The 19,562-nt window shown below is 41.8% G+C and overlaps 1 protein-coding gene across 5 annotated transcripts in view; it reads right to left on the bottom strand.

The window, feature by feature from the left end:
* The window catches only part of AKAP13 (A-kinase anchoring protein 13), a 208,928-nt gene that overhangs the window by 43,846 nt on the left and 145,520 nt on the right, over positions 1 to 19,562 (bottom strand). For 3 of the 5 annotated variants that reach the window (XM_077185732.1, XM_077185734.1, XM_077185733.1), the window contains 5 exons: positions 19,079 to 19,160; positions 14,836 to 14,972; positions 8,066 to 8,412; positions 5,117 to 5,170; positions 1,746 to 1,808 (listed from right to left, as the gene is read on the bottom strand). In XM_077185732.1, the coding sequence (XP_077041847.1) occupies positions 1,746 to 1,808; positions 5,117 to 5,170; positions 8,066 to 8,412; positions 14,836 to 14,972; positions 19,079 to 19,160 (683 nt within the window). The remainder of the gene's footprint in view (positions 1 to 1,745; positions 1,809 to 5,116; positions 5,171 to 8,065; positions 8,413 to 14,835; positions 14,973 to 19,078; positions 19,161 to 19,562) is intronic. The other 2 variants (XM_077185735.1, XM_077185736.1) reach the window with 1 other exon arrangement.

The raw sequence follows: 19,562 nt of genomic DNA, 5'->3' as shown, positions 1-19,562 counted from the left end.
TGTTTCCATCACCCAATCAATTTTATTTTATCATCTATTGAGGGAGCTAGGTCTTGCCCAGCAGAGCTGGGCAATAACTCAAAGCTAAATAAAACACTAAACTTTTGCTTGCAGAAGTGTTAGAAATAAAACATCTGGCCAAACTCTGTAGAGACAGGTGCTGACAGACAAGTGGCTCTTTCCTCTCACTTATACAAAACACATCCTGTCTCACATGGGCCTATTTAATCTGATAAATCTTGCTCTAATATTCTGCTTCTGACCCTCCTGCTCCTCATGCCCAAATGAACCCACTGAAATGCCAGTGTGAGTTCACTGGGTGAAGCTTTGCAGATTCCCCTCCCAGGACAGCAGCACAGATCCATGGCCAATGTTTGATTTGATTTGATTTGTTTGATTTGATACTCACTAAGTGCCAGCCCTACCCTGGATTTATATCCCAACATGAGGCTAATCATGATGTCTGTGGTGAACAAGCTGCCATGAAACACATGAAAAAGAAAACATACTACAGGCTGTACAGGTAATTTAAACAACCAAAGGAGCTTTAAATTCAGGTAGACTTGCATAGCAGTGATTAATGTTCTGCAGTACCTTAGAAGCATTACAAGGCTCATAAATATGCACCTTGAAAGCAAAAACTGCAATAAACCATGAATAAGAAGATTTAGTAATTTAAAAAACCTTTTTGATGGTAATTAATGAGAAAAAAAAAGACTGGTTGAAGCATTTATAATTTAATCTGCTTTAGGAAGATTGTGACTCATCAATGTGTATCAACAGCAGGCATTTAAAAGTTTATTCTAAAACACCTGTAGGTAGAAATCAGTCCCATTTCTACTGATTATTTAGGATAGAACAATATCTCTTTTTTACATTTCAAGGTGGTAACAACGATGCTACACAGTAGAGAAAAAAAAAGTCATGTACTTGTGACAAAACTAGCTAAAACCTGCAAATATTAGCCCATAAAATAGTTATCAGTGATACTGGTCTGTAATTTGCTGATTGGCATACATACACCAAACATAATTAACTGTCCATGAAGGGCAGGTTTCCTTCTCAATATCCACTCTTCAGAAAAAAGAGTTTTATTAGCTCTACCCACAACCAGCAAAAACTGCTAGAGAAAAGCTATAAAGCCATAAAATCTGGGGGACTGGCTTCCAAACAATATTGGGTAAAAAAGTGACCTGCAAACACCAATTTCAGTGCTGGGACTTTCTACAGAAGATGCAAACTTTAAGAGCCTGGGAAATTTTCATCTGTGGTGATCAGATGGTTTTTCTCAGGGAAGGTTTTACACGATTAGTCTCCTTGAAGAAAAGCCTAGGTCTTTCAATTTACAGAGAGCAAGTCTGTGTGAACTTAAATCCTTTATGAGACTGATCTGGTAGAGAGAAGTGCTGAATCATATCTAATCTTGCTTTGATTCTTTGCTGCTGTCACCATTATCATTTTGATCACTGCTGCGGAAAAAACCACGGCTCGAAGTCATCACGGAACAGAGCAGCTCAACCCAACAGTGCAGCTCCTTTACTGCCAGAGGCCAGTGGAAAGCAGCCACCACCTCCACCTGCAGCCCAGCTCTGAGGCTCCACTCCCAAGAGTGATTGCTGGAAAAGCAGACCAAGCAAACAAACACGTGCACGCTTCAGCCAGAGCAGCAGTGCAGGATGCACGAGAAGCTGACGACAGGGTGTTTGCAGAGCTCCTGTGCTGCTGCACATTTATTCATACCATACCTTCTACAAGTAAAGTCAGGACCCATGGCAATGTACTGTACGCCTGAGGGACACCAGCTCAAACTAGGAACAGCAAAAGAGGCAAAGAAAGGAAAAGGGCAGTGATTATCGGATTGTTATGGAACATGGGGAATGCTAAAAGACTCTCACTCTCACATACCTTCAAAAATAAAAAAAAACCAACAAACTCAGAAATAATGCAGTAGCACATGTCTGGTTGCACAAACACACCACAGTGCCCCAGATGCCCGAGGTTACCACTGAACAGGGAGCAGGACAGCTCACACTTCCCCCAAACCAACCCCATCAGTGAGTATACAATGTACTGGGAAAAGTACTCCTTGTGGGGAGAGAGGTTTTTGGGAAAAACAAGGCTAAAACATACCAAAGCCAATTTGTAAGTAATCACACACAGCCATTGTGTTAGTAATTATTAGTATTTTCCTGGGAACTCTCATTCTCAAATCAGAAAAAGAATCCCTTACAGATAATTCATAGTGTAAGTCCCCTCCATAGAAATATTAATAACCTCAGGCTAGGCTTGGAAAAATAAGGAGAAAGACACATTCTTAAATGCTGCACAGTCTTTCACAGTCAGTGAAAGAGACTGGAAGAAAAAAAAAATAGGCTAATCTTACTATTAACTTGGAATTAAATCAAGAGCGCTACTAACTAAAAAACCTTTCAGTTCCCATTCCCCAAAAGAGTCCCAAAGTTGCATCATGAAAGATATAAGAAATGCAAATACAGAATGCAAATATTTTGGTTGTTATTTTAGACTGCTTTTGTTATTTTTTCTCTGTTAGCTCATGGCCCAATTGCAGGTTTTGCAGAAACAGAGAAATCCATCTTATCAGCTATGACATTTATATGATCCCTAATTCTTGAAAAAGCTGTTCAGGAAGCATATATTGTCTGAAGGGAATTTTGCATAAGCACAAGTCCTGCTCCCAGGTCCTGGTCTGAGATCCATGCAAGGAGGGGACATGGCCAGAACATGCTTTGCTCCATGACAGGAGCCTATGAAAAGGGCAGAACAAATTTAAGCCTTGCTGGACAAGGAACTGTAAATGCCAGAAGCCTCTGAGAGCACAGACAAAGATTTAAACAGACTGAATGCATCATGTCATGCCATCTCATATTGTGTCCACACACACTGCAACACTGGAAACATTCTGGAAGGGTTTGAGAAGTGGAAACATTCTGGATGGGTGTTCAATGGCAGAGTTCAGATAATTGCTGCCTGTTCTATAAAGGATATTAAGTGGGTGAGGACACACCCAAAAGGTGTGCTTCACCTGGAGCTCTCAGCACAGTACTAAAAACATTCTTCATGAAAACATTCCTTCCCATAACATCCAATATTTCCAAGTGCTTCATCATCCTCACCCACTTCAACCACAATGGCAGATGTTGAAGTATTGGTGGGGGATGGCAGGGACTAAAATACTTGTGTGAAATCATGGAGGAACCAAGTCCAGGCCACAGGAAATCCACCTCCATCACACACAACCTGCACTCTCAGGCCTGGGTTCAGCCTCCCAGTGGGTGACTCAGACCTGCTCAGGGGCAGCAGACAAAGCATCCCAAGGAAGGTGTCCCACATGATTCCCCAGGCCATCTGCTTGTGGCCACAAGAGCACTGAGCTTGGCAGACCCTTTGAGATAGCCTCATGCCACTTTGTTCTTCAAAGCCACTCATTCTTGTGTGGTCCCTTTTCAATCAAAGGAAAGAAGATTCTCCTCATGAATCATGTAATGTTTACACTATAAAAGATGCTTCTATTCCTGACCATTGCCATGTTATGGAGCTGATCCCAAATGCTAACACTGAAGTGTTGCAAGGAAGGAAGGAAGGAAGGGGATCTGTTGGCAAAGGCTGTGGAAAGCACTCTTGCAGAACCACAGTCCTGTGGGGGAGCCACCCACAGCCTGTTGGCAACACCCTAAAATCCTAAGAAGATCAATGCATAGCATGCAAAACTCCTTTACAGAAGACAGCTTGGGGAGGAGAAGGAGCTTTTATCTACATCAGCCTTGTGGGAAAGCATGAACAGCTGGAATCAGTTTCAGGCTCCTGCTCCACAAGTGGGGTTAGAGAGGATGATTCCAAAATAGTTTAGAGACCGGAAAAAGTGAGAAAGTGTTTATGAAAGGATTATCATATCACATTTCAGATATGACCAGGTATTCTAGATGTTTTCTTTATTCTACATGTAAGCTCAGTGTTTCAGATATTTTGACTCTAAATAATAACACAGCTCCTAGAGAGGAGCCTTAAGAAAATACTGATAAAAATAGGATAATTTGCATGAGCTGAGAAGACAAGCACTGCACTGCTTCCTGCAGTGATGCAAATGAAGTGGCTTCTTAGAAGTAAAAAAGCATGTTCTTCCTTGTGCCTTTTTAAAATAAAATCTTTTTTAAGAATGTTCTTTTGAACCGTACAGCGCTGCTGGGGTTCATTGATGCTGATGCATGGTGAGGCACAGTGATTTTTTTGGTCATAACATCATGGTAACATTCTTTTCACATGTGAGAATGTGGTAGTTTGTTTGCACACACAAGACCCCAGCCATATTTCAGGTGCAGTGAAATCCCAAGCTAGGCTGGCACAGGAGGGGAGGTAGCAGGCTATGGGAGGTTAGATAAGCTTGAACCACTGAAGGACAGAAGTTCAACTTCTCTTTTTTCTTTAGCCTAAAATGTCTATGTGCAGACATTTCACACCTGCTGTGTCAAAAATTAAGTATCCTCTTTTATAAACTAATAGTCAATGCAAAGGTTATGTGAGTGGAACTGTGTATCTGTGGGATGGATGAGAAACTGAAAGTTTGTTATAGAGAGAGGAAAAACACATGGAAGCAAAGAGAAAAACACACCTTATTTTCTATTTTTTAGGAAGATGGTTATAAAAACCATCAAAAGAGCAAAATTAAAGCCATTTAATTCAACCAGCTGCAGATCTGCAGAGTGTTCTCCAACTCTGAGATTGTGTCTGACCCATCCCTCCCCCCAGCTGCCCCTCCTGCAAGTCCTGCCAGGAGTGTCTGATGTGCTTTAAATCCAAATCACACACATGCTCCCAGGTAAACCACTGTCATAACCAACTCCAAATCTTATACATGGCAAAGGCCAACAAAATCATATCTGAGATTTCTCTTCATTATTAACATAACATCCTGGAGAAAACAGCTCAAGCATGGGCTCTGTGGGGCCCATGGGTCAGACTGGAGAGAGATAGCAGCCAGGTGGGATGCACAGCTCCAATGCCAACACTTACAGAGGTACTACAGGTTTACTAACATGAGAAGATGGAGTTAGTAGACATTCAAACACAAAACAGTTAGTCACATTAGTTGGCTTTGTACCTTCTCCTATGAATGGGAGGCTTCTTTATACCATCCCCCAGAATTCGCATTGAACTGAAAATGAATCATGGAGAATGGTCAGCAGCTTGAATGGAAAAAAAATTAACAAATGGCAGCTAAGGGATTAATATCCCCAACACACAGACAGAGGGAATGGACATACAGGGAAAACACAAAATGGAATATGAAAGGAAGTAATGAGTCTCTGTGTTTCTCCTCTCTTCTACAAATAAATCTGGGCTTTGGTTGGTTTTATTTTGTACAGAAAGAAGGCTGCACAGGTATTGACCATGTTGCAACTTTGCTGCTGCCAAAGCTAGGTCAGTTTAAAGTTTAGATAGGGCCAAACACTTTGACAGAAGCTGCTAGCAATAGTGATTAACAGCAGCTCCAGTTCTGCAGTGCTTAATCCATCAGTGAAACATGAGGGTGTTTCTTTGCCCAGCCTGGACATTTAACACACACACTGCAGCTTTGTTGAAAGACAGGCATTTCAAATCTGCTATGAATGTCAGGAATTAACTGAAGGATGAACATCCTTTTGTGCAGCCTTGTTGGTTTTCTTTGTATTTTTAATAGTAAAATGCAGACACAAGGATTATCTGTGAAGTGCATTTGAGGAGAGATGGGAAGCGAAGGGGAACTGAGCATCTTTTCACATTTTCATTTTTTTTTCCTAATCTTTTCTGTGAACAAACTTTTATGCTCATCCCTTTTACAAACACATAACAGTGGGAAAGATCAAATTCTACAAAAAGTTGATTTTTTTTTTTTCTGTAGGCTTTCTGGGTCCTCTATCTAAGCCTGATTTAGCTATCTTTGTCATCAAGGTCTGGACTATTTCTGCTGTGGACAGGGACTGCAAGTCATTGCTGGGGCAGGAAGCACCTCTCAGAGCTCAGCTGATGGTGCACTCTGTCACCCCATTCCTCCTCCTGGCTGCACAGCCCAGTTCTGACCCCTGGGCTGGTTCTGGTGGCAATTACACTTCATTTGGTTATTTTTCTCCTCATTTAGTGAGGGCAAGCTGCTCACCTACAGAGCAGAGAAGTGCCATGGGTGCCCAGAGGAGGGGAGGGAGCACAAAGGGTGGTGGGAGCAGCACAGATCTTGCCCATCAGCAGGACAAACCTCAGCCAAGGCTTGTGCTCAGTGTTACTCCACTTCAAAGGTTTGCATAAGTCAAGTTGCAATAAGGACTTTTCCCCTTCTACTGGAAAACTATCTACTTCATGTGAAATAAATGAATAAGCAAACACTCCAAATTTAACTGATTTGAGTGAAAGTCACTTGTTAGCACTTCCCTTCCTCAGTATTTGTTGTTTCTCACTAAGCAACGAGAGTCTCAACATCACAACAGCCACATATGAAAAGAACAAAGAAAAGAACAAAACAACACAGCAAATAATCCAAATTCCTTTCTGAGAGAAGCATAAAAACAAACATGAATCTAATCAGCACTACAGACCCACCCAGCTTTTCTTTTTTAATTACCCTACATGACAGCTATCCTTATGTAGCTGCAGCTGAATGTGAGAACATATGAGAAGAATTACTGTTCCTTTAACTCAGATTTTCTTACACTTACAATGAATGTATTTTCCCATATCAGAAACAGCCTCCAAAGTGGGATGCAGGAGAATTTAACCCCTTCTGTTCAGTGTTAGCAGTGACTGCCAGCTTTGCAGTTTATTACCCCCAGAAATCCTTATGCATCAGGCCATACATTTAAAAATAAATCTCCCCAAATGAGTTTAGGAGCTTATAGACTCATTCTGTCATAAACATGCAGGTATGCTGACTCTTTTGTTGCTTTTAAAAATTGATGGGGATTTCTTAACTTATTTAAATACTACCTGGGAACCAGGAATGAAGCCCAAAAAAAGGTGACAGTGTTAAACAACAACAACAACAAAAATCTTTCACTGTATGTTACTCAGAAAATCCTGAATGGTTTTCAACATTGACTTTAAAACCTGAAGGTGATATTAATTAATTATTATCCTTTAGTGATACCCACAGCTGCTGTGTGTAAAGGATGCATACATTCCTGATGGGAGGATATGGCACCTGCCTAGGGAGGATATGGCACCCTGACCCTGCTAAAGCAATTCCTGCTCTGAGGGCATTAAAGCACATTAAAAACACTGGCCAAACTTCCACTAGGCTCAGAATACACAGGGTTTGCCCCCATAACCCTGCAGCCCAAATGCTGAACAGTGCATGGCATGGCAGGGAGCCTCACATCAATTACTACTTTTTGGTGTGCATCTTCCTTTATTTCATCTCCTTCCCCACTGAAACGGGGGACTGAGCAACTTTTCTTCCCACAGTCATTTGGTACCAGCATGGACACACTCACATGGCTTGTACACCTCTGCCCCTTGTACCTTCTGAAAGAATAGATGGGAAAACTTCTCTTTTGAATCTTCCTGAACAACACCAGGGACAACAGTGATGAGTTAGGTAGAACTTACTGTGCATGAGGGACTGAGGGGGAATCAATTCTGTGAAACAGGGAGGACCCATCTCACCATTAGGAAGAGCTTCCACAGAGTTTTTTTTAAACCCTGGTGCCTGTGCTATCCCTTAATACAATCAGAGCAATGATGGTCATGTTTATTCTGTGGTCAGTGAGATTTAACACTCCAATAATTCCTTTGTACAGAAAGGGGTGGTGACAGTTCTAATGGAAGACCTGTCCCGAGGTAATTCCATTTACTCTGGAAAGCTCAAGCATACTGTAGGTATTAAGTACTTTAATCCTGAAAGTTAATTTAAGAAAAACCAAACAAACATACATTAGGAGATTGTCTTAACCTCTTCAAACAGAAAAAGAAATAATCAAAAGTGATGCGATAAACTCTTCAGTTTTATCACGCCAGCTTTAAAGCTCAGATAAATATGCATGAGTGGGTGCAGAGTAAATCAAAGCAGCTCTTCACTCACCTCCTCTGATTGATTTCTGCCTCGTTGGTGGCATTCTTGCCCGGCCCCCAGCTGTGCCGGCGGAAAGGGGACAGCGGCCGCATGGAGCTGCGCAGGACGGACGAAGGCGTGGGCACATCTGTGATGCTGTCCAGCTCCTCTTCCTTCTCTCCTCCCTCTGAGGACACCATATTGGTGCAGCTGCCATCCAGGCTGTGCCTGTCCTTGGGCTGGGGGAAGCTCCCCACGGGTGGGAAGGGCAGGGACGTGTCGCTGCCCAGGGATGAGTTCCTCTCCAGGGACATGGTGTCTTCTGCAGAGGAGCTGGAGCTGGTGACATCGCAGGCAGACTGCTCCTCTTCAGGCTGCTGGCGTAAGGAAAATCAAAAGAAAGTTAAACTAGGATCATGGACTGCTTTGGGCTGGAAGATCTATAAAGATGACCTCTAAAGATCAGCTAATCCAACAGCCCTGCTGTGGGCAGGTTCACCAGGATCAGGTTGTTCAAAGGCCCATCCAGCCCGGCCCTGAACACTTCCAATGAAGTAAATACATTTAACATTTTAAATGAATGCAAATATTCTGTATTTCACACGAGCTGAGAGATTTCTCAGCTGGTGGCAAATTAGCCATCATAGAACTGACACTTTTTGCTCTGGTTTTGAAAGAGCCTGAAATGCTCTGCAGGGTGATCTCTTCCACCCCACAAGTCCCTGGCTGCCGTTACCCAGCTCAGATCCTCTGCCTGCCTTCCTCTCCCCAGTTCTATATTTCATCCTGCAGAGCAAATCCTGTTCCTCTCCCCATTTCTGGCTAAACCTGTTATCAATCAAGGTGCCATAAAACTGCCAAAGGTTTACTGAGAGCAAGTAATGGGGAAGGGGGTTATCACAACTCCTGATGACAAACTCCAGCCTCTCCTGTGGGACTGGGATGGACTTGTAGAGCTCAAGGGCAACACACTGTTCCACTGCACCATGCAACACAAAAAGGAGAATTACTCAGCAGCAGAAAACAGACAGAAAAAAATATAAGCTTAATTCCCCATCCCCAACTACTTTCCATTAAGCAGCAAGTTAATACCAGGGTTTGCAGCATTTTTCAAATCCAACTGTCATTGAAAAATACTGTTCTACAGGAACAGCCGCCCTGTATTAGAGATTTTGAGTCATGCTGTAATTTTTGGTTTAGTTTGCTCCAAAAGCAGTATGTAGAAGCCAAACTGGCTCTCTCTGGCCAAAGGCCACATGCTGACCATACAGCTCCAGAAGATATTTCGTTCCCTGTGGCCACTATAAAAAACACAAGCACCTCTCTGACATCACCTCCAGTCTGAAATGGTGTTTGCCCTGAGGGACTGACATGGGAAGTTTCAATTTATCCTGCTGCAGAGCCCTGTATCATTTCAAATAATAACAGGCAGAGTGCTCTGTCAGGCCATACACCACAGAGCAGTCAGCAAAGCCCTGGTGGTTAATTGTCCTCCCACAGTGGGCTCAGGGGGCTGGGCAGGAGCTGAGTGCCCCAGGGGCTGCAGGCTGTCAGCAGGCATTTGGCAGAAGAAAACTGGATGCAAAATCCTGATCTTGGAAGGGAAAGATGGGCATCAGACCACATGGAGGGAAGGATGAGCAGGAGTGGTGTTAAACAGTCCAGAGACTTTTGTTTTTCTGTGCTTTATTAGAGGGGCACACACTAAAAGCTATAAGTTTTTTATTTGACTGAACAAAAAGGAACTGAGATATTCAAAATATCTTCTAATCGAATATTTCACTATTCAGAGAGAAGCCCTGTTTAAAGCTTAGCTATTTTTTACTCTTAGTTCAGTTTAACAGGTACACAATAATGTTCCTGAGATGGTTTAACTAAATGCTGTCACACTGCTTCCCCCCTCACATCCATCAAAGGGAAACAGAGGAAAAAAAAAGACAGCACCCACAGCACAACACCAAAATACAAAAACCTTTTAAACACAAAGCATTAAAAACCACACTATAAATATATCCCTCCAAAAACATTCACTTCATGTTAAGCTATGTCAAATACTAATAGTGAATTTCAGAAAACTGTGTTCTGTAAACTAGTGAACTATTGGATTTGATACATTTGAATAGGAAGCTGAGGTTTAAAGAAAAGAGAGCTGAAATGGAAGCCCTGAGAAGTTTCTGATGATGTTCAGCAGTATTCAAGATAATCTGTTATTTGTGTGAGTCATGATGAGAGCTTACTGAATTGCTTAAATACAGACAAATCAAGCAGTCATTATGTGGATAACACTCCTACAGTGGAGGAAACAGTCTGCCACTTTTCTAAGACAGAAAAATACTGTCAGACATTAGATCAGACTGGATGGGGCTTTGGAGCAACCTGGCCTAGTGGAAGGTGTCCCTGCCCATGGCAGGGGGTTGGAACAAGGTGAGCTTTAGGGTCCCTTCCAACCCAAACCATTCTGTGATTCTGGGACTGGGGAAACAGAGCAGGAGAGGAGAGGACTGACTTCACCCCATCAGCTGTGAGAAGCATGGGAGAGTTTGGAAACTTTGAATCTGGATGCGAATCTAAAAACGATAGTGCAGAACACCAAATTAACTAGAGAGGAATTAGAGTAAAAAGAGGAATTTTTATTTCCCAGATGAGAATACTGCTGCACAACAAAACCCACTTCCCTAACAAGGAAGATTTAGGGCTTTTATCATAAAATGCAGCTCAAGGAGATGTCTGAAAAAGGGGAAATACATTTGATCCATTTTAACTTTTACCTTGAGCATTCCACTGACAACAGAACACAATGAACAATTCCCTTGAACTCGTGGCCCATGATTATTCTTCTAAAAATATTCTGCCGTCATTTCAGTGATTTTTTTTTTAAACAAAGGAAAACAGTTAATATGAAAGACGACTCTGTCTGAAAAATGCCAAGTGTGGCTGACACATCTAAAACATCTATATTGTAGTCACCACTGCAAAAAAATTGGCTATCTGGCCAGTAAATATGCATTGTTCTTTAATCCTATTTGAGTAAGAAAATACCATGTTTGCAGAACAGAATGTGTTCTTTTCTTACAGAAAAAAAGAAACATTACAGAAATACTAATTTTCTTCAAGTTAGGTGTGCTGGATTGCACTTCAATGAATTTAGGACTTAACTGTGGCCAAAAAGAGCCTTTACAGATGTTTGCTAATAGGCATTTTCTTTGCCCTCAGTATTTGCTGAGAAGTTTCTGAGAAAAAATAAAATAAGGTGTAAAAGTGAGTATTCTGAGAAAGGACACATGTACTTCTCCATGCATAACAGAAATCACTGAGATGGTGGGGGTAAAAGATAACTTTTTCAACTAAATCCCTCCACTGTAGGAGGTCTTGATAAGGGGAACTCAAATATTCTTTCAATCATTTCCAGGATCACAACATGCAAAGTGCTGAGACACAAACTTTCCCTGTCCCCTGACCTGCAAAGACATTAAAGGTGTTAGGGTATTTTAAAAAATAAGATGAAAAAAATTAAACCTTGTAATCCTGAAGTTTATTTGGAATACCATTCCACTAAAGGAGTCAACACCTTTAGTTGGCTTGATATAGAATCGAGCAGAGTAATTTTTTAATTTGGATTTGCCTATGGTTCTAGTTACCCTAAAATTAACATCAACAGTGGCCTTCTACAAATTATTTATCACAACTTGTATGATTTGGAGTGGACATGAAAGCCTTTCCCTTAAAAGTTTAATTCCTTTGGGTTTGGTTTTTTTTGTTTTTTTTTTTTTACAGCTGTTGGGGATTTTTTTGTTGGCTTTTTTTTAAGAGATACAACAACTCTGCAAAAATAAATGCAAAACATTTACGTATTTTCTTTGAGCAAACCAAAACAAAGGCAGAAATTAAACAATATTCAAGACTCTGAGTTGCAACCCCTTCCTTTGACAACGATCTGTGGGTTCCTGACTCCCTTCATCTGAATCATTTCCCAAGAGGCACATTAAAAAGCTTCCCAGTAAAGCTGGATTTTGGTGGCTGGTTGAAAGTCAAGATGAGCAAAGCACATGGGCTCCACCCCAGGATGCTGCCAGATGATTGTGAGAAATTACCTTATGCAGCATTAATCATTCCAGAAGGAGGATGCTGCAAAGCCTGCCCAGATGGCTGTCTGGGACAGAGAGGGAAAAGCAGGAGGATGAGGACATGGGAATGAAGTGCTGACGCAAAAAAAAAAATAAATAAACATTTTGCTGAAGCCATAGACTTGGAAGCAACCTCTGAATCTCAGTGATAGCCTGTATATTCTGAAAAAAGGGAAGGTTTTAGTGTTAAAGCTCCCTGAACCTGACAGCTCATGTTCCACAGCTCAGCACATGTCCTAGAGAGAAAAAGAAATGCAACAAGCACGGGAGAAGGGAAGGAGATGGGAGAGGAGCACACACCAAACACCAGGGACAGGGTAAGGCACCTGCAGATTTGTGACCCCACAAACCCCAATTCTTCATGGTTTTGGGACAGAACAAGGGCTTTCAGTCAATGCATTTCAAATGGAAGCATCCCAAAGACCTTGTACAGTCAGAAACTTGCTCTCCCTACATTTATTTTAATGCATTAAGCAGTTAGCAAAGAAGGAGTTATTTCTACAATTAAAAAAAAATCAAAAAACCCCACAAAAAACAACTTTAGTAGACAGAAGTTCAACTCCTGCTCCACAGAAAGGGGAAACAAGAACAGAACTAGTAATAACAATAATCACCATGACACTGAAAGGTTTGAGATCCTCTTTTTGCTCATAAATATATTTGGTCTCTTCCCAATTTGATACAGAAACTATTTCATAGGTTTAGAAATAATCAACTACAGCCACGACAAGCATCTTACACTATTTTTTGGACAAAAGATTATAGCCACCATTTATTTTGGTGGTCATTAAAAATATCTATAATTTGCATTCCTACCCCTGGATTCAGTACTGTAAAACCAAAAAAGATTTAATTAAGGAACAAGCTCACAATTCTAAATTAGTTTTTCTGGTCCTTTAGAAATAACTTCGACTGTAGAAAAAATACTCAGATAAATCCTGAGAAAGGAGACAAGGAAACAGATTGGTCAGGAAAACAAAGACAAAGCAACTGAGGTTGTTCCTAAACTCAACTCAGGAACCTTTTGAAGCCATTTGAAGACAAAGTCTGCAACCCACTGTAAAATGAGAACAGTGCAAAGGCTACCAAATTAAGGAATTCCCTTTCTACAAAGAAAAGAATTCCTGCCTCTGCCCTCTCTCCACTGGCAACTGAAGACCTGCTTTGCCCACCACCTCCTCCCTTCCCTATGGCATCCCTGCTGCACTGCACTACCTACTCTGGTTACATTTAAGTCTTTCTTTCTCCTGTTTGAAGAAGGAAACTTTCCACATGAGAAAGGGGAAAAGCTAGAATTCTGTATAACACAAAATTTGCTGTGTTCCCACTGCGCTCTTCTCCCACACTTTCCCATACAAGCATTAAATCAGGCTCAAATGGCAGCTGCCTGTCACAGCCTGTGACACTCTACACAAGGGAACTGAAGACAGCCTGCTCTGCCAAACAGCCTTGTCCTCTGACAGCCTAGGGCCCCAGATCCTTCTGACAGCAGGATGGGAAAGGGCGAGGCTGGTGAGCTCTGTGCCCTACCACGTGCATGAAGGATGACTTTACTGTTCATTTATAGCTCATGAGATCACTGAGCCTGGGCTGTGGTGTTTCCCATCCTGCTGGAAAATATTCACCAGCAACTGATTTGATTTCAGCAAACAGAACTCTGTTTCAATCAATACATTTCTCAGAAAGCCAGTGTGAAAGCCACTCTGAGAGTTATGTTTTTCAGAGCAGGAGCTGTGCCTGCCCAAACCTGTGAGCTGCAGCTGAACCAAAGAATGGGATTTCATGGAGACCACAATCATGGCTGCTCTAAAGAAAGGTCACATCCCTTTTGATTCTACATCACTTTAGTCTTTCTGGTTGCTTTTTCATCATCTGCTTATGCCAAGAAGAGTACAAATTACCAGCAAGACAATTCTTCAAGAGAAAAAACCTAACGACCCCCTGAACAAATTCAGGCTGCTCTGACGTAGATGCAAAGGAGTGATGCCAAAGGGAGGCACAACCTCTGCTCAGCTCTGCCTCTCAGGTCTCTCCCACTCCTCAGCAACACAAAGGGTACAGGGATGACTAAGGTTAGCAATGACTTCTGTTGTTGATTTTAAGCAAACTTGAAAACACTTTCATTCTACTTGCACGTAAACAGGCATTAGAGGCATGTCGCCTAGGCAACAAAACTATTCCCTGGAATTGGCCTGAAGTATTTAGAATGAGTGTTTCCTTCCTATGACACTGAATTTACAGAAAAACACTGGTTCCTCTGAGAATTACAGCATATAAATCTGAAGGTATCAGCACAGAGGTCACGGTTTACTGGAGAAAAGCTCTTTGTTACATGAGTTAAAGATGGATTTCATATCGTCTGTGCAATCCCTAATGACCTTGCATGAAAATCCACCTTTTCAACTCTTTCTCTGGTGCCTGATTTACTTTTGGACAGACAAAATTACTTCCATTTTTTTAACCACTGGGGGCTGCACAGCTTTTGGAATTCTGCTGCAAGTAAATACATCCCTCATGCTGCTGCATCCAAGGAGGAGACCGGATCCTTCCCATCTATTTGGTTCCAGGATAATCACTTCCAGCTTTCCAACTCACCATAGAAACCAAGATGATCTGTGTGTGCTGCATGGGTTTATCAGGGGCTTTTTTAACCATATCCCAGCCAGGCTTTCTTACCTTCCCAAAGACAAGGTCTTCCATCCCATCACCAGGCAAGGGGAAAAGGTCAGACTCGCTCCCAGACTCTCTTTTAAGAGCACTCTGTGACGAGGCACAGACACTGCTCAGCCCATCCTCCAAGAAGTTCTCACATTCTGCAGGAGCAAAGTACAAAGAGTCACAACCTGAGGCTTTCTGCAGCATCCACACATTTATTTTGGTGGTCATTAAAAATATCTATAACTTGCATTTTTACTCCTGGATTCAGTACTGGTAAAACCATCAGACTCCCATTCTCTCAGTGAATTCCAGGATTTAAAACACACAGCTTTAAAAATAAAGCATATACATTTGTTCACCTCTCAAAACTGCCTGTGAATTCTCAAATGATTTATTCCAGAGTTTAAAACTCTTTTTTAAATGCATCATTGAAGTACATGGTGCAAACTGAAATCTGCATGAAACAGCTGAAAACACTTGTAGCTTGAGGTGCTGATAAATATACTACATATGAGGTATCCCATAACAGTGCATGTGGGATGTTTCCTACTGATTTCAACAAATGCAAAATTAGATTCATATTCAATAAATATAAAAATATAACTTGTCAATATTTGCTTGCCTTCTCAAAGAATCAATTCCCTCTAAACGCCAAGGTGCTTTTAGTGCATATTTGGACAATTATTTAATTTCTTCTTCTACACTCCTTACTGAAAAAGCACTAGTGTGAATTCCATTACAAGCTTTACTTTTTCAAGATTCAAAAATAAAGTGATTTTTTTTAAAAACCTCTCAGCTTTTGTAACTCCTGACATTGAAATATAAGCATGTTGCATCTCTTTTTTTCTCAAGTGCTTCCAGCTGTCTGCACTGGGTTAATCAGGAGTACAGAACTAGACTGCAGCCCCTGCAAAAGCCCTCTTTCCAAAACCTTTAACAGACATGTATTTGCCTAAGAAATGCCTGTACATATTTTATTTGTTCACCCTTCAGGCAAAAGTATAAATTATAATTTTGGCAAAAATTGAACACTCAAATTTCCCAGTTCAAAAAATATTTTTGTATTTATTAGTTAATTTGGTGTTTGGTTTTTTTTTAAGAAAGGTGTTATTTTGCACCTCCTCTAACTAAACAGATCCAAAATGTGCTCAGCTGTCTGGAGAGGAACCAGGGCAATAAAATATTAGTTCAGTCTTAAATTATACCTCACTAACTCCATCCTTGGTGACATCAAGCTTAAACATCACTGAAAGGACGACAGGTTTGGTAGCTTAAGGTCACCTCTTTGCCTTCCCCATCCTCAATCTGTGCCTGACAACAGCTATGGAACACCTTGGCCACATCCCAAGTGATGGCAGTGACTCCACTTCTGGAGAAAACAGAATTACTTTGATAGTGGTGGGGATGACTCCATTTAGGGCAGGGGGAGTTGAAGCCAGTCAGAAACCCCATTACCCCGTAGAGGAATTTCCACACTGTGGAGAGTTGGAAAAGCACTTATTGGATGCTGCAGCTGCTCCTGTTCCCCTTTCAGTAAACCTGGAAAATCTGAACTGCTTTTCCATCACCGAGGGGGAGAAGGGAGGGGAGAGAAGAGGGGGAGAATGAAGGGAAAGAAGAGACGGAGCAGCTGTGGGGACATGGGCCAGGTGCTGTTCATCCAGCTGGCAGCCAGCACAGCATGTCCACAGCCCAGACTGAAAAACAAAGGGGCTCCAGCCACGTTCCACTGGAAAATCAGTGGGGACAGCTCAGATGTGGATGGATACCTCAGCCTGAGGATAAAGCATGAGAGGCAGCAAAGCTCCCCATGAGGAGGAGATGAAGCAGAGAGGAAGAAGGATGAGGAGCACAGTGATAGGGACCCCTCCACATACCTCAGCTCATTTGTGCAGAGAAATTCATTCCCAAGCCCTCTCTTCCCTACACTCTCATTTACTTTTGGTTGGAGGTGTGCATATTTTCTCCATTTTCTCCCTCCCCTTTTCTCCGTTTGCTGGGTTTGTTTTTAATTGCACAGACGCTGCACAAAGCCAGGCTCTGTGTCTCACACCCTTGGCAACACTTCTGTGCATAATATAAAGGCAAAGAAAAATACAGAGAAAAAAGCTCTAGGAAGAACATTTCCAAGCAATATCTTCTGTACATTTTCCAAACTCTTGTGTCTCCCAAGCCAGGGGTGAGCCCTTCAATTCCATGCTGATAACTATGTATCTGCTACACTCCTCTGCACACCTAATTTCAAAAACATAGACAGAAAATGAGAAGCTCCAATTTCTGGAGTTACCTTCTAAGATCTGAAGTCTCTGTCCGTTAAAGTCATTTCAGTAGATTAAAAGGTCTAATTCCTTATCAAGTACTGTATTTTTAAGTTAGCCACTTTGGCAGCTCGTGGTTTTATTGCTGTTAAGTATTGCCAGATTTTTCTTGCCCTCTCTACACTGCCCAGCACCACAGAGCAGCAGGAGGATGCCTGTGCAGTAACAATATTATTTCTAGAAAGGCCAGAACCTGCATAACCTGAGATCCTTCTGCTGCTTCAGTCCATCTGGAGAGTACATTTACTTAAAAAACTATCTCTTTATACGTGTATTACAGACATGTATTACTGTAATTTTTAATATAAATTTGTAGATACAGCTACCTAATTACATAGTTAGTATTATGTTTCTATAGTGTAATATTGCATTAGATAATTAATAGATGTGCAACTGATAGTGATCCATAGGAATATGTGATTATATATTTAGCAACTCAAATGAGTCCATGTAGTTTAGCAGACAAATGGTTTGCAGTAACTGTTGCCTGAAGCATAAAAATACAGTACCAAGAGGCAAAGGATTCATAGATACAATTGCTAAAGAAGAGACATAGCACTACCACAGGTTCTCTTGTAAAAACACTCCTGAAACAGCTATTGCTGTTAATGATTTTTCTAAAAAAGGTTGCCATTTCTGTGTTTTTGTTTTTAATAAAAAAGTACTTATCACTAACCCACACTATCCCTTCTTAGCCTACAGCCTGAAAGACTGAGTTTAAATTTCACACTGACACTCGGTCATTTTCTTTCAAGTCTCAGATAAATTGAAGGAGATTTGAGTGAGACCACGGCTCATAAGGACAGCAGGGCAAGAAGCCTCCTCTCCATGAGCAGCCTAAGCAAAGTCCCTATTCAGGGCCCTGATAAATTACTCTATTTGTTTCAAACACGCATAATCCAGTGAAAGGAAATGCTTTTTTTCTTATCTTGGACACCAACCCTTCTTTGAAGCTTGCCCAGACTAGATTTTCTGTCCCAGTGGAAGAGCCAGAAAGCACCAGCCAGCACGCAGGACTGGGATGGGAGCTTGGCACAGCTGGTGGGCAGGGTGTGGGAACCATGGCTCTGAACAGCCTTCCTGCTTCCTGAGCCTGGAATCATGGCAACTTTCAGAGCAGGGGGAAAAAAAAAGTAAAAAAATCTCAAGCCACTCATTTGGGTTTAACTGTGGTTTTAGGAGTTCAAATTTCTGGCTTTTTTCTTTTATGAAATTATTCTTTTAGCTAGAAATCATGTCTGTGTGCTGCTTGCAACATCTTTAAGTTTATTTAGAAAAGGAAAAGGAGGGGGAAAAATCAAAATACTGAAGCACTTGAAATGCAGAGTTATTTGAGATGGTGACACACTACACTGCTCCCTGCTAGTCAAGTGCTGCAGCCATGTGCTAACAGTGACTCACAGCATAGTCATTACACAGTTTCTTTAATTTATGTGTTTTCCCCATCCAGGCCAGGATGTCAAAAACAGGGGGAAAAGGAGGGATAGAAAAGGTGAGGAGGACAGGGAGAAAAGGAGGGATAGAAAAGGTGAGGAGGACAGGGAGAAAAGGAAGGATAGAAAAGGTGAGGAGTACAGGGAGAAAAGGAGGGATAGAAAAGGTGAGGAGGACAGGGAGAAAAGGAGGATAGAAAAGGTTTGGAGGACTGGGAGAAAAAGAGGATAGAAAAGGTGAGGAGTACAGGGAGAAAAGGAGGATAGAAAAGGTTTGGAGGACAGGGAGAAAAGGAGGATAGAAAAGGTGAGGACAGGGAGAAAAGGAGGGATAGAAAAGGTGAGGACAGGGAGAAAGGAAGGATAGAAAAGGTGAGGAGGAGGACAGGGAGAAAAGGAGGATAGAAAAGGTGAGGAGGACAGGGAGAAAAGGAGGATAGAAAAGGTTTGGAGGACTGGGAGAAAAGGAGGATAGAAAAGGTTTGGAGGAGGGCTGCTGGTGTGGCTCACCTGGAGACTCCCGCGTGCGCTTGCGCTCCAGCAGGGAGGGGTCAGGACATGGCTCCAGCGGACACCAGCTCCCACGGTTTATCTGCAAAACACATCACAGCACATCAGAGAAAGGCCACTCTCACCAGCACCCCTGTTAGTCTCTTCTCCAATATCCCTCTGCATCAACCAGCAGATACAGAGTTATGGCTTAATTTTTTCCCAATAATAAAAATGTCAAAAGTAACATACGATTTTATTTCTGCATCGCTAAACAAACCATTAGAATATGCCAAAACCCTTTATTTCTCCATGGAAAGTTTGATTTGAAGGTGGCTCCTGCTCAAGGAAGGAGATCAGAGGGAGGATGAGTCAGTGTTTAAGCTACTAGTAGAGAACTGGATAACCTTGGCTTCAAGTCCCACCTCCAGTTGTAGTGGGACTGCAGGGATATATTCTTCTGCTTTATGCCTCAGTTCACTACCTACAGAATAGAAATTCCTTA

Source organism: Agelaius phoeniceus, chromosome 13, assembly GCF_051311805.1.
Source record: "Agelaius phoeniceus isolate bAgePho1 chromosome 13, bAgePho1.hap1, whole genome shotgun sequence".
NCBI classification, from domain to species: Eukaryota; Metazoa; Chordata; class Aves; order Passeriformes; family Icteridae; genus Agelaius; species Agelaius phoeniceus.
The sequence above is the reverse complement of the archived record's forward strand: the minus strand, read 5'-3'. Positions and strand labels throughout refer to the sequence as shown.